The 14,339-nt window shown below is 36.2% G+C and overlaps 1 protein-coding gene across 2 annotated transcripts in view; it reads left to right on the top strand.

Annotated features, from left to right (window-relative positions):
• The window catches only part of ZFAT (zinc finger and AT-hook domain containing), a 115,785-nt gene that overhangs the window by 52,844 nt on the left and 48,602 nt on the right, over nucleotides 1-14,339 (top strand). For both annotated transcript variants that reach the window (XM_058830557.1, XM_058830556.1), the window contains exons 3-4: nucleotides 2,371-2,631; nucleotides 11,923-12,096. In XM_058830557.1, the coding sequence (XP_058686540.1) occupies nucleotides 2,371-2,631; nucleotides 11,923-12,096 (435 nt within the window). The remainder of the gene's footprint in view (nucleotides 1-2,370; nucleotides 2,632-11,922; nucleotides 12,097-14,339) is intronic.

The following is a 14,339-nucleotide window of genomic DNA, read 5'->3' as shown; positions in this document are numbered from 1 at the left end:
GACTAAGCATCCTTTAAATAAGTGATAGGGTCTTTTTATTATTTATTTACTACTTTATTTTTATACTTTATTTAAATACTACTTTATTTTTAGCAGTGAAATAGATTCTGTTTTCTAAAAAGCTATATTTGATTAACTTGGTTATGTACTGGCAGATGAATGGCAATGTTCTGCTATTAAATTACTGTGTGTTATTGATCTTAGGTGGTTTGAGCTGGAATTTGTATAATGCAGTGTGAAGAGCTCGCTGGGGGCAGGCTGAGTAGAGAGACAGCTGGAATTTGTGGTTATGTGCCTCATTAAAAATGTAATACTGGCATTGTTAACTCAAAGTAGCTTGAGATAAGCTCTGTCCTAGAAAAAGGAAACCAAGAAGCAAGGAAAAAAAATGATTGTGATAAGCCTCAGAAGTCCTGGGGAGCCCTCCTGTTCCTGTGTCTGTTGCTGCCTGCCTCTTGCCACTAAACCTTTTAAATGAACTGTTGTAAATTCTCCTACTGGTGGACACATTTGCAAACACTTCTAAGATTTGCACATTCTTTCTTTATTTGCCATACCATTAGTAGTCAGTGTTAAGAGCTGCAATTTTGTAAGCCATAGCAGAGATTCCATCACCAGCCATCTAAAGGAGCAGTTTTCACATTTCCACTTGCATGCAAGATTTTGTTTCAATTTCTGTCTTAATGTGAAAGTGCTCTTCCATTTCTCATTAAATTTGCACTAAAACAGTCAGGAAGAAGCATCTCTTTGACCTGATTTCTCTTAATTTATTTCTGTTGAGTAATCTGATTATTGCATTGTAAAGGAATGAAAAGAATATCATACACAGAGAATATGGTGGTTGCATTAATTTTTCTAATCCTTGGATTTAACTATTTTGTAGTAGTCTGACCAGCATCCACATCTGTATCCTTTGTGTTGGACAGTTAGCAAACTGTGGCCTTTTGATGGGTTGATGTAAAGATAATTCTTATTAGCTTTGTTTTAATTGGTTTTTAATTTCTTCAACTCAAATACTGATTGCTGTGATGGATGGATAGCAAAATAATATGAATGGTAGCAAAGAGAAGTTTTGAGAGCACTGAAATCATTGCTTTCTTTTTGGCTGATAATTGACAAAACTACTTTTGCTAGAGTAGAGTGAAAGTTCAGGAGGGTTGAAAAAAGTTATGGGAAACAGTTGTTTTTTTTTCTATTCATAGAAAGGTTTTTTGGCAGTTTCATTACATTTATTTAAGCAGACAGGTATTCAGTCACTCATATAAGAAAACAGAATGCTTTCTATTTCATTTGAGAGTAATTACATTTAACTCAATGATAGTAATTTCATAGTAATTACAGTTAACTCAAAGCTGTGGTGTCTGAATGTGGGGTTTTGTTTGCCTGGTATGTTTTAGGGAAATGCTGAATAGGTTATGAATTACATGATGCTACCTTCTCCTGTTCTCTTGCATCACCTTCCTTAAACATTTTTTAAGTCATTTATTTTTCCATATCCTCTATATCAACCAATTCAATAAGGTCTTTCACCACCTGTACTTGAAAAGTTTTTGTGGTTTGGGTTTTTTTTAATATTATCTCTTTTCGTGTTTTTTCAGACATATATGTTGTCAATCTCAATTTATCAGTGTCTGTGATTCAGCAGTGATGAGAGAAATCTTAAACAGAAAATACAATTTATGTTGTGACACATTTCTGTGCACTGCATGTCATGGATTTCATCAATATTTCCTTTACAGAAATATGGAAATGTAAAATTATACTGTATTTATTAGGAATTGTGGATGGCTTCTGATTTTAATTAAGGAGACATTTTTCTGCATGACTTCTGGAATTTATTTGTTACCAACAATTTTTATGCCAGCTTTTGGCTAGAAAGTGCTGACAATCAAGAGCCACAGAAAATATTAGGGAGTAATAGTTCAGTATATTAAAAGGACAATGAGATTTTGGTTCTTAAGCATACATTGTTTTTCTGATTACATCTCAATACCGGGATAATTAATTTGACAATTATTTAAAATAAAAGGCTTTTTGTAGTGTTGAAACAGTACAAAGCAGTTTTGTAGAATACATGTGCTGATAGAGTTATAGTGCACTCCAGAAGAGAGCTTGCAGTGTAATTAAGTAAAACTGTGGCACTTTGACATCTCAATAACACAAATGTTATTGCTTTGCAGCTACCAGAAATGCCAGCAAATACCACTGCTTGAAATAAGTTTGTGTGATGCTAACCTTTTTTTCAGCTTTTTGGATAACTCCTCTCAAACTTGATTTAAGACATCTATTTTTCAAAGATCAGAAGGATATTAGCTAATTAGCTGTGATGTTTAATTGTAGTTTACTTTAAACTTCAATTTCCTTTTCTAGAGCTTCTTGTAGCAAAGAGAAAAAGGGGCAGACCAAAAGGGTCCACTAAGAAGCTTTGTGTGGATGAAGATGTGGCAGAAAACAACCCTGTTCCAAGCAAAGAGACCCCAGCTGGGACAGAAGAAGGCCTGGAACCGTCTGAAGTCTCACCAGGCAGCCTGGAATGCAGGAAATGCAATCGGAAATTCTCCAACACACGTCAGCTGACTAAACACATCTGCATTATTGTTCTGAATGAAGGAGAAGAAGAAGGAGATGGAGGTAAGAAAACATCCAGCAGAAATACTTCAAAAAATACCATGGTGTTCCCACCATGAGACCTGGCATGGAATCCCCAGTGCTGGGTTTAAATGGAGTGGAGTTGTCTGTTCTTTGTAAAACAAAAAAGCAAAACCGATCTTAGGCGAGGTATTTAAACTTCTTTCAAAGTGATCAAACTGTTTATTACAGTAATGATTGTCTTACAACTCCCTGAAATTCTTGTTTTGCATCAGCAACTGTTCTGTTTCTCACAAAGTGGATTGTAGCTTTTCAGTGAGAAGTGGTGTAGGCCATGCAGGTGAGTATCACATGTAGGTGAGGAAGGATGGTCCTGTACAGGTGTTTCTGTCCTGTGACTTGGGAAATCTGAATTCTGTTCTCTTCTCTTGATAGAGTTTGCTTTTCTAGATGGCTTCTTTTACTGGACTTTTACTTTCTTTTACTGTATAAATAATAGTATTAAACACTATTAAACACAGTTAAACACTAAAAACTCAAACAAAGCTTTATTGTCTTTGGCATAGGAGAGTCCAGTGTTTAAATTTAGCTTTAATATTGATTTGGATATATTTAACCTCTCAAATTTTTAGTATAGAACACAGCAGAATGAAGTAATTTTCAGCTATAAGGAACCTACAATGACAATCCCACCTAACTGCCTGACCAATTCAGGGCTGACCAGCAGTCAAAGCTGCTGCTAAGGGCATTGTCTGAATGGTTTCTTAAACCCTCATTGGCCTGGGGCATTGAACCCCAATCCATTTAAAAAGACAACAGTGAACGTTCATTCAGAATAGAGTAGTTGAAGGGACTACAGTAATCATCTCCTCTACCTACCCGTTTAAATTTTCCCTAAGGTGAATGTCTCATGCATACAAAGCAATGACTTAGTCCAAATTACCATAACTTTTTGTGGGTTTTGTGTTTGTGATAAAATTCAGGTTTTGCTTTTACTACAGTTGCTCAGTATGATACTGTGGATTCCGCCTGTAGACAAAATTTGCCATTGATTTTTTTTCAAGTTTTCTGTTACTCTTTCCAGTCTGTCACAATTATACACAACTAGTATGACTATTTTATTTTCATTGATATGTCGAGTTTAACTTCTGTGGCAAAGCTTAATTAAAATAAGCTTAGAATATGTTGATAGAGCAGAGAAACTCCTACTTTGATAAAGTACCTGGTTATATTTTACTGTCATCAGTGGTATAATTTTTTAAATACACAAAATGACAGTTGTTCCAGCTGTCTCACCTCTGTTGAAACCACCAGCAGTTTAAACTTCCTTACCTCCTAAAACCACCTTAAATGTAAAGCTACCCCATGACAACATCCCAAGAGTCCATGCCCTCTGCTGTTTATACTAGATCCAGTGTTCACATTTGCATTATTTTAGAAATGTTGCCTTTTCTAATGTCCTTTTGAAAAAAACTCTCAGGTCAAAGTATAAATTCAAATTACCTATTCTTGACCTGTTACCTCATTAGAGCTCCTAAATTTTATCTTCATTGGCTTCTCTACAAAACACACTGGCAAATTTTCCAGACTAAATTGCTCATCTTTTTCCTTCTTCATAAAGAAAATAGCCTCAGTTTTGGGCAGATGAAACATTTTTTGCTTATTCCCTGGTAAAAGCAAAACAGTCAAGCAAAGTCAAACAGTCAAGCAACAAATGAGTTGGGGTCACCAAAACAGGGGGTTCCAATTTTTTGAAGCTTTCTATCTTGACTGCAATCTGTGAAGGTATTGGGGGCTGGTTTTATCCTGAAGACATAATTCTTCCTTGGATTACGTCTCGGAAATTCAATCTTCAGCTGTCTACTGATTGCTGTCCCATCACAGGAAAACTTTTCACTTCTGCCTTTACCATATGAACTGTTTGAGACAACTTTTCAGTTTCTGAATACGTAGATGAAAGTAGCATGTGCATTATTATTTTCCTCTAAGAATGTGTGAATATAGTCAGTACCTCAAAACTGTAGAACAGGCAAGAACAGGATGTTGTCTGCTTAGGGTTCTCTATAATAGTCTCTATAATATTCCTCATAAACTTTTGCATTATCACAGAATCAATGAGTTTGGAAAAGACATCCAAGGTCATTGAGTCCAACTGTTAACTCAGCATGACCATGTTTACCACTAAAAATGTCCCCAAGTGTCACATCCACAGACCTTGTGAATGCTTGCAGGGATGCTGAGTCTACCCCTTCCTTGCACAGTCTGTTCTGATGGTTGTTCTTTTTCAGTTAAGAAATTTTCCTAATATCCAATCTAAACCTCCTTTGGCACCACCATTTCCTCTCATCCTGTCACTTGTTACTGGGAGAAGAGGCCAATCCCCACCTGGCTCCAGCCTCCTTTCAGAGAGTGATAAGGTCCCCCCTGAGCCTCCTTTTCTCCAGCATGAGCACCCCCAGCTCCCTCAGCTGCTCCTCAGACTTGTGCTCCAGACCCTTTCCCAGATTCACTGCCCATCTCTGGACCTGCTCCAGCCCCTCAATGTCCTTCTTGTACTGAGGGGCCCAAAACTGAGCACAGGATCAGTCCAGTGTGACATCACCAATACTGAGTACAGGGGTACAGTCCTTGTCCTGGTCCTGCTGACCACATGAATTTGGATACAAGCCAAGGTGCCATTTGCTTTCTTGCCCACCTGGGCACATGCTGGCTCATGTTCAGCCAGTGTTGACCCACAATTCCAGGTCCTTTTCTGCCCAGCAGTTCTCCAGCCCTCTGCCCCCAGCCTGGAGCACAGCATGGAGCAGTTGTGACCCAAGGGCAGGACCTGGCACTTTGCCTTATTGAACCTCATGCAGCTGGCCTCAGTCAATTGATCCAGCCTGTCCAGATCCCTCTGCAGAGCTCCCCTGACTAGTACCATGGCATAAGGTGTTTTCTTTCTGTTCTGCTCTTTTCTTAGTGTTTCCTTTATATTATGGTTGATTTTTCTGACTCCTGCTTACTATTAAACTTAGGTTTTCAGGGAAGTATTTAGAAACACAGACAGATCTTTCTTCTACTCCAAGAGTTAATTTAGAACCCATCATTTTATCAGTATTTTTTTTTTCTTGAATCCACTGTTGCCAGTTTTCTTAGAGCTGGATGGAAGATTTTATTGAAAGTCTTAGAATCTTTCAGAAATATATCTGCTTCTGCATGTCAGAGTTCAAAATAGATGGCTAAAATTCACAAGGAGCTTTGGCTGCAGGTTCTTCTCACTCAGTACTTGACATTTTACCTATTCTATAAAGGTTGTTTTTTTTCTTTTATCCATGTATTTTCCAACTTGAAATAACTTTTATCTGGTTTTTTAATGCTTCTGAGACTTTCTATAGTTTTAAAATTTATACCACTTTCTCATGTTTTTAATTTCTTGCAAAGCTTAGCACTCTATGGGGATCTGATTAATAATCCCATGTTTTCACTTAACTGACTGTGATGGAGTTTTCTTCATAGCAGCTCATATGACACAGTGTTTCACACTTGTGACCAAAATAATATTTTGGCTATTGCTAAAATATGCTAAGTATGAAAACATTGAAAAGATATGTATTTATAGTTATTCTGTGTAATAGTGTCTATTCAGAGAAATCTAATACATGTTTTGAACTGGAGCTCAAATATTCATAGAACTTTCCAAGTAATAAAATGTTTTGCTGTCTTTTATAGGTGAACAAGAAAAGTGTTGAAATCCCTAACATAATGGACATTTAAAATAAATAAATCACTAGCAAATGCTAGTTGAAGCTAGAGTTGAAACTTCATTGAAATTGCAAGTGTATTGGTCAGAGGAATAACTGGTGGATGCAGTGGGCCTCTGCTGTTCCTTGCTTCTGTAATTAGTGATCTGCATTGATCTCTGAGATCAGTGACTCACTGATAGTTCTGCTGCTCTTTCCAGAGTCACCAGGCCTTACTGGTTACTGACATCCTTTGTGCATCTAATTTGATCCTCTGAACTGTAATGATTGCTTTCACCTTGTGGGCCCATTCACTAAAACAGCAATTGAAAAATAAAATAAATAAAAATTTAAAAAAAAAAAGTTTTTTTTTCAGCTCCAGGATACCCAGAAAGCAGCTCCTCAGCTGGACTGGCAAAAGGAAAAAAAAACCAAAAGTCTTGTGGGGAGAAATCACTCACCAGTTACCATCACTGGAAAAACAGACACAACCTGGGGGAATTAATTTATTACCAATCAAATCAGAGGATAATGAGGAATAAACCCAAATCTCCATGAGTAAAGCCAAACTGTAGCCCCCTGCTACCAAAACATGGCCACACAAAGCCAGTGCAACACAGGATTAAAAAAAATGTCTGTTGCATTTCCCCATGTACATGCTTAGTAAATGTATTTTTTCATCGAGGGCTTATTTGCCTAAGCAAGGTGCTGTTTTGTAAGCTAAACTGTGTGTATACCTATTTCTGTTTCTTCTTGGTTAAACAAAATTAACAGTTCTGGCTAATGATTTGGATCTGGCTGTGAGGATACAAGAGAGGACATTTAATGGCCAGGGAATGGCATTTAGGTGGAAGACAGATTACAGTCCCTTCTCTGGAGTGAAACATTCAATCCTACTGAAGTGGGAGCCTACATATATCTTAAAGATGTCACTTTTGGCCTTAGTTTAAAATGGTTTTACCATCAGCTGGATTCTAATTTAAATTAATTCTTGCTGCAAGTAGAATGTCATTCTGTTCAGGAGAAACAATTGCCTGTGTTTATTTTAAATGGCCAGTTCACTTTCTTTTTTCCAAGCTGCTCTCCTGCTGCTATGAAATATCACTTTTTAAAGGTTAAAAAACAGTAATTTGAATGAAGAGTAGTTTAGAAACATGCCAATTAAGGCTGTGTAGCTATGCCTGCGAAATGTTGTACATCCAAGTAGAAAGGCTGAGAGCAGTCCCTTCGATTAATGACTCCAGCAGGATCATGGGACAGATGAACGATGCAGTTCAGTGGGACTCTGGAAGCCCTGGTTAATTCAGGGCTGGCAGTAGCTTTGCTGATCAGCAGACGTGGCCATTTCTTAATGGTGTTAGAAGCAGCTCAGCGTTGTTTCTTGCACAAACACAAGCTGGTGTTCATAGCCTGACGCTGGGGAGGGGAGGTCACTTCATCCGTCTGTTGGATCCAGGTGCCAGCTGACAAAGTGCTGAGCTGACTGCTTAGCAAGGGATGTGCAGAGTGAAACAGTTTGTCTAAACAAACCTCTTCAGGAGCAAGCAAAGGCTTTTACTGCCTGGAGAAATTCAGTTTAGCTATTCAAGTGGCATATACTCCATTTTCTCATAAATCATCCTAAAATCATCCACGGCTGTTCCTTTATAACCCGTGGTAGTTATTATACAGCAGAACTTGCCTAGTTGAGATGGACAAAGCATTTATTTGACACTCTAATCCATGATCTTGACAGTGAAAGAATTTTTTCAGGAAGGCAGCTAAACACTGATGAGATGGCCACATACTTACTATAGAAAGGCTGTTTGAGCCTTGTGGTCAAAATTGAAGTTCTTTTTTATTAAAATGTACTTTTTTCTGCCTCTTAATCCTTTCCTAAAGCACACCTTCCACTTCAGGGTTTGTTTTGGTGCAGAGAGAATTCAGGAACAAAGCAGCTGTCACTGAGAGTTAAGGTGTTTGTTCATTTGGTGATTTGATAGGGAGCATTGGTTTGAAGGATTTTTAAGTCTCAGGTTACACACAGACCACAAAATAGTTCTTTGTAGCAAAAATTGTTGGCAGTGTGTGCACCCTAGCTCCTTATCAACAAATTGTTTCTGGAAGATGTTTCTTCCACTCAGAGAGGCACAGAATGGGGCTACTGCCATCGGCAAGCATCAAATTAGTGAATAAATTTTAATGTTTAAGTATCAGAACTAGATCACTGTCGAGAGATGATTGAGTTTTGATCAAGTATCACGTGAGGGTGAGAATGTTCTTACAGATCCTTAGCACTAATAGGAGATGTATGATCAGTAAATCAGTGGAGTTTTCTCACTGCTGTTTCTCGCTAATCTGTGTGTGGGCTTTTTTTGTCTTAACTGAGGTTGCACAGCACTCAGTAGCTTCCTCATACCTTTGCTCATACTGAATGTAGTTCTCCTGTTAGGGGCTGGCTCTTCTCACCTCATACTGAGAAAGTTGAGATCCAGTTCTTTGTTTGAAGAACTTACCAGCTTTGGGTTTTGTATGAAATTTTTTTTCTATGGGCATAATTTTTAGTCCTTAGCCTACATGCACAAATCTTCTATGCATTTGAAACAGCACCATTTTAACAAAGAAATATTTTTCTATTGCAATTCTGCATGTTGTTTTTAATTCTTTTAAAATAGTATTTGTGGTCTGTTTTGAAAGCAGGGAGACAGTGAGCAGTATTTATTGTAATACATCTCTTCACCTTGACCCTTGGTTGGACTGAAAGAACTGCCAAACTGATCTGCCTGACAGAGGCACATCAGGAAAGAAGAGCAATGTGAAACATTTGTTGGCTTATTACTGTGGTCGTAGTTACTCACTAACATGGATCACAACCAAACTCAAATCTGTTGTTCTCCTTTTTTTAGTAGAATTCCAATACTCAAAAGGTAGTAGAGTTGCATATTAAAGTGAAAAGGTAATGAATGTTTTTGTTATTTATCTTCAGCCACTTTCTCATGAAAGTGATGAATGGTTAGAATCTTTCTAATGGTTTAGAAGGGTGTTTAGGAGTAAGGTCCTTGGGTTCTATTCATATAACTACTAGGAATTACATGATCCCATGCAAAGTGGAGAAATTTCTGTTCTTCTCATCAGAGTTTTCATTACAATATATGGTTCTGGATTTCTTTTAACTAAAGTATGTTTTGTCCATAGGTATATAAAATCTTTTGGGGCTTCTTTCGAATGCTTTTCAGTTTTGCTTACTGCCCACTGAACAAAAGCAGAGTAATTAACCCAGCATGTGAAGCACCCTCAGGGAAGCAATTCAATAAGCAGATTGCATTCTCAGGCACATGGTGTGGCTGTTGGGAATGGTCCTGTGCAAGGCCAGGAGTTGGTCTCCAAGAACCTTGTGGGCCCTTTCCAACTCAGTTGATTCTGTATTTTCTGATTCTTTATGAAAAGGCTTTCTTGTGTTGGTAGCCTCGTCCTGCTGAGAAATCTGTGATGATTAATTTTATTCTTGCTAATAAACTATCAGAGGCTGTTTGATGAAGAAAATGTGAAAATATGTGTTTCTTTCATAGAATCAATAAGGTTGGAAAAGACCTCTAAGATAGAGTCCAGCTGTTTCCTTCCACCTCTGCTCAGCACACCACAGGAAACCACTGCACAAGCAGGTTCTGTTTGAAAGGGATTTTTCTTTATCTTCAAATATCCCTTTCAAGTATTGCAGGAAAATATCAGTGTTAGAACTATGTGCTTTTACTATAAATGAATAATTTACAACTATATTAAGAAGTTAAATGGGGACATTATGAAGCTCTTTATACCTATAAAGCAGCAATATTTTCCAAAATCATAGAAGTCCACAGAGAAAAACCTAGCTGAGAAGAGGCATAGATCAAGGAATTTTTGTAATGAAATTGAAGAAATCATTAGTAGGTGCTGGAAAGCTGGGTGCTCTCCAGGCAGTGCAGCTGGAACCTGGGCAGAATCATGGCTGTGTTTGAATTCAGTTTTTTTTTGTGTTTGTTCCTCATTCTGGAGAGTCTAAATATGAATTCCAGGTTTATAATTTAGTGTTAAATCACTGCCTGTTGTCAGCCCACAGTTTTCTGCCTCAGGATGTCTGATAAAGCTAAACTTCTTCCTGCACACCTTGTTTCCTTCTGGTTTTGTGTCTAATAAAGAAATTGTGGTTTATACAGGTTATATGATCAGCCCTACCCGTGCTGCTGTAGCTTCTATTCGTGTCCTTCATTTTTGTAAGGAACAGCCAGGACACTTTAAACCTTTGTTCCATTACAGTCAGGCCACAGAGAGTCTTTGTTTCAATGTCAGCTGAGTATTTACAAAATATTACTGGAATTAAAACAGCCACTTCCATGCTGTATATCTTTTTAACTTCTGCTGTTTGAATGTCAGAAACAAGTCTGGACACACTACAGCTTTGCTCTTAGTGTTTTTTATTTTGATTTTGTTTCCCTATCTCATTACAGCAGCTTCAGCATATTTTTATATACATGGAATTACTTACTTTGGAGATTGAATAAACTGACGTAGATTGAGAGAAAAAAAAAAAAAGAAAAATTCACTGGATTTGCTTATAATTTTCTTCCATTAGTTTCTTCTTTCTTTGTTCATTGCCTCTGGAACATCTGCATAATGCCTTAATTTTCTAACTTTGGTTTTTCTTGTCTGCATCTTCTACCTCAATTACTGCATCTAATATAAGAAATTTTATTAGTACAAACTTAAGAGTTCTTTATTTTTTTATCTATGCTGCTACTTATTTATCTATAAAGACACTGTGGTTTTTTGTTTGTTTTTTACTTTTTTTTTTATTTTTTAGAATTTCAGTAAAGGAATTCCTTATTTGCTTTGAGAAAGAAATCAGCTGATTACTGGCTCTTCATTTTTATCTCAGAAGAGTGTTTTGTATGTGACTGTTGTATGGGTTTCTGGTTATCAGGTTGAAAACTTATCCAATACCAGAGGTTGAAGACATTCTGAAGAGCAAGAGGGAATGATTTTGAAGTGCAGGCCTTCAAAATGAGGAGTTTCATGTCAGGAGTTAGGTTGAACCAAAGAACTATTTTGAATTTAATTATTCTTGAATCGCCAATAAAAAGAAAATTATGTTTGTGGCTACTGTTTTATAATAACAGGAGAGGAAGAAGGTCAAATCCAAAGAGATTGTCAAAAATCTTTCCATTAAATAAGATTGATAATGAAACCAGTACTAAAAAGAATCCTAAGATTGTCAGAAAAATTAAATATGGAAAAGAGAAAAATAAATTGTTCATTAATTGCAAAATCATGAGAACTTTGACAAAGTTTGTAGCATTTTCACAAAAACCCACAATAATGTGAATGAATTTAGAGAATCTCATGTTTCTGAGAGTTCATCTTTTAAATTTTTTTTTTTTTCTTTCATATTTTCTTGGTTTGTATAATTACCATGCTGGTTTTTAATTGAGGGGGAAAAAAGTTCCCATTTAGGGATCATGCAGCACATCTTGTTTTGATAATGTCTTTCTTTCTACTGTAGCATAAATTTTCTCCCCATTTGTTCTTGCAGTGTTAGTGACTGTTACCTGCATTGCTTTTGTACATAGTTACCTTCTTTTTGATGTTTGCTCTTTAGGTAATGATTCTGACGTTGACCTTGACAGGAAGGAAGATGAGCGAGAAAAAACTCCCAAGAGGCCCAGAGTTCAGAAAACAGAGAAAACATCATCAACTAAGGAGACTGAACAGGTTTCAGGAGCTAAAAATCCTATTATAAGTGTTGTTTTGACAGCCCATGAAACAATTCCAGGTAATCAAAATCACCAATTATATAGTATTTTTTTAAAATTATGCTGACACTGTATAAAACATACATTGGTCTACGACCAAATTCCTTAGACTATTTAGTGTATGAAAAATATTTATCATTATTCGATTATCTTGCTGCAGAGTCTCCACATCTAGCAGCTAATTGTAGAACTTCAGTCACATTTCTACATAGGTACAAGAAATGCTGGACCTGGCTGTAGTTAACCTCAATTACTGCATTAACATCAGTTATGTTTAGTCTGTGAATAGTTTATAAGAAGCAAATGATAAAACACTGACCAGAGAAGAGAAAAGTGTATATATATCTGAAAATCAAGTTCTACATAATGATTAGAGGTTTGAAACAATTCAGTTAAAACTAGATTTTCATTTGACTGTTTATATAAACCATTACCTGGTTATAAACCATTAATCATTCTGACTGACCATCAGAATCCCTTTTTTAATAGTTTTGTACATTATTTTTAGCTTTGTATTTTTATTTTGTATTTTTACCTGTTATCCTTTTCGTTATTGCTAACATTTCTGAATATTTGTTTTGCTTATAACTACCAGAACAACTTTAAGGTCTTCATTTTGTTGTTGTGGGTTGGAAGCTAGCAGGATTCTCTGTGTTGTTAATATCTTTTGATATTGAGATCTGTGATATGCTGGTTCAGGGGTCATGGGAATGTAAGTGGAGTCTTTTAGGTGTTAGTTTATGGATATAGACAAATCTCCTTTCCTCAGGGCTTTTGGAGAGATCCATAACTGGAGATTCCCCTCTCCTGGTGCTAAATTTTATCCACCTTGTAAGAGTTTTTATCTCAGACCTTTACATGTCTCACAAAGACGAGAAGAATTTCCAAGCGGGGAAGGAAAGACATGGTGGAAAATACAAAGATCCATTTCCTTACAAACCTAGCCTAAAAAGGCAAAGGAAATAATAATAAATATAGATAATGAAGCAAATGTAGAAAGCATGTGATGCAGGAGAGGAAACATTAATCTAGTGGATATTGTTGCCTTAATTACTACCTAGTAAAATTTTTCTCTGGACAACCAAAATTTTGGGCTTTCTTGCACATATGCATTTTGAGGTCTTCAACATTGTAAAATAACTTAAATTTTGGAGGTACTTGGGCGTAGTACATCAAACATTCAGAAGGCTTTAATAAACCAAAAGGATTTATGATCAAGTATGAACCTGCAGCAGTTTTTGAAAGTCCTCTCAACTATTTGACTGACAATTAATAATCTTATTACATTCAAGTTCCCAGCTAAATTACGTGTAATAAAAAAGTCAGTACTCTTCAAAAGTTATGAATTGTCACCCAACTTTTCAGAATTTGGAAATTCTCTAAGATACAATATAAGTGATTAACTCTAAAGATTCAAAAGAAAACTATTTCATTTAATGCAATTATAGTTTAATTTCTTTTTCATTGATTTTCTTTCTATTTTTTTTCCATTAATTTGCACAGTGTAGCTATATCTTAATGTCACTAGCAATTCTTAGACAGTTCCCTTTTCTCAGTAATACTTAAATGTCTGGAGTTTTTAATAAATATCTTTCACAGTCTTTTTCACAGTCATTTTTCTGGAGATTTATCATGTGCTGAAGAGATGAGTTACTGCTGTAGAATGCAGAATATAAATAGATAAAATACTGTAGAATATAAATATAAAAGACTATAGAATATAAATAGATAAAATAGTTCTCCTTTTTCTGCTTTCTGTGTACTAGACCATCTGTAAAGTTAAGTTGAAAATAAAGTTTAAAGTTCCTTAAGCACTATCTAAACTTAGTCCTTTCTCTGCAAACATTAATAATCTGTACCCACCTGTTACCTAGTTTTGAGGGTACATGGAAATACCGCTTTTTGTGTCCATTATAGTAAAATGCTGTTTGAAGATTTTAGATGACAATTAGAAAAATAGGGGAAGTCTTAAGGATTAGCTGTATTTTATTCCCAGTATTAAGGAACTACTTAGACTGTATTTTTCCCCTCTTAAATAAAAGATTCTTTTAGAAGTATTGCATTAACACTATGCTGTAATTTTACTAAACACTAATGAGGTTTGGGACAATGCTTTATATCATTTAGATTATGACTAAATTGATGTCTTCAAAATCCCTTTGAACAAACAGGATCAGTCAGTTTTTAACTTCCCAGAAAGGACATTGGGCAACTTTGATTTTCCCTGGTGCTCCTCTTCCGTAGTGTTTTCTTGGGAGGCATA

The sequence above is a fragment of the Poecile atricapillus genome, chromosome 2 (assembly GCF_030490865.1).
Source record: "Poecile atricapillus isolate bPoeAtr1 chromosome 2, bPoeAtr1.hap1, whole genome shotgun sequence".
Classification (NCBI taxonomy): Eukaryota; Metazoa; Chordata; class Aves; order Passeriformes; family Paridae; genus Poecile; species Poecile atricapillus.
Note: the sequence above shows the minus strand (reverse complement) of the source record. Positions and strands in the feature narration are given on the sequence as shown.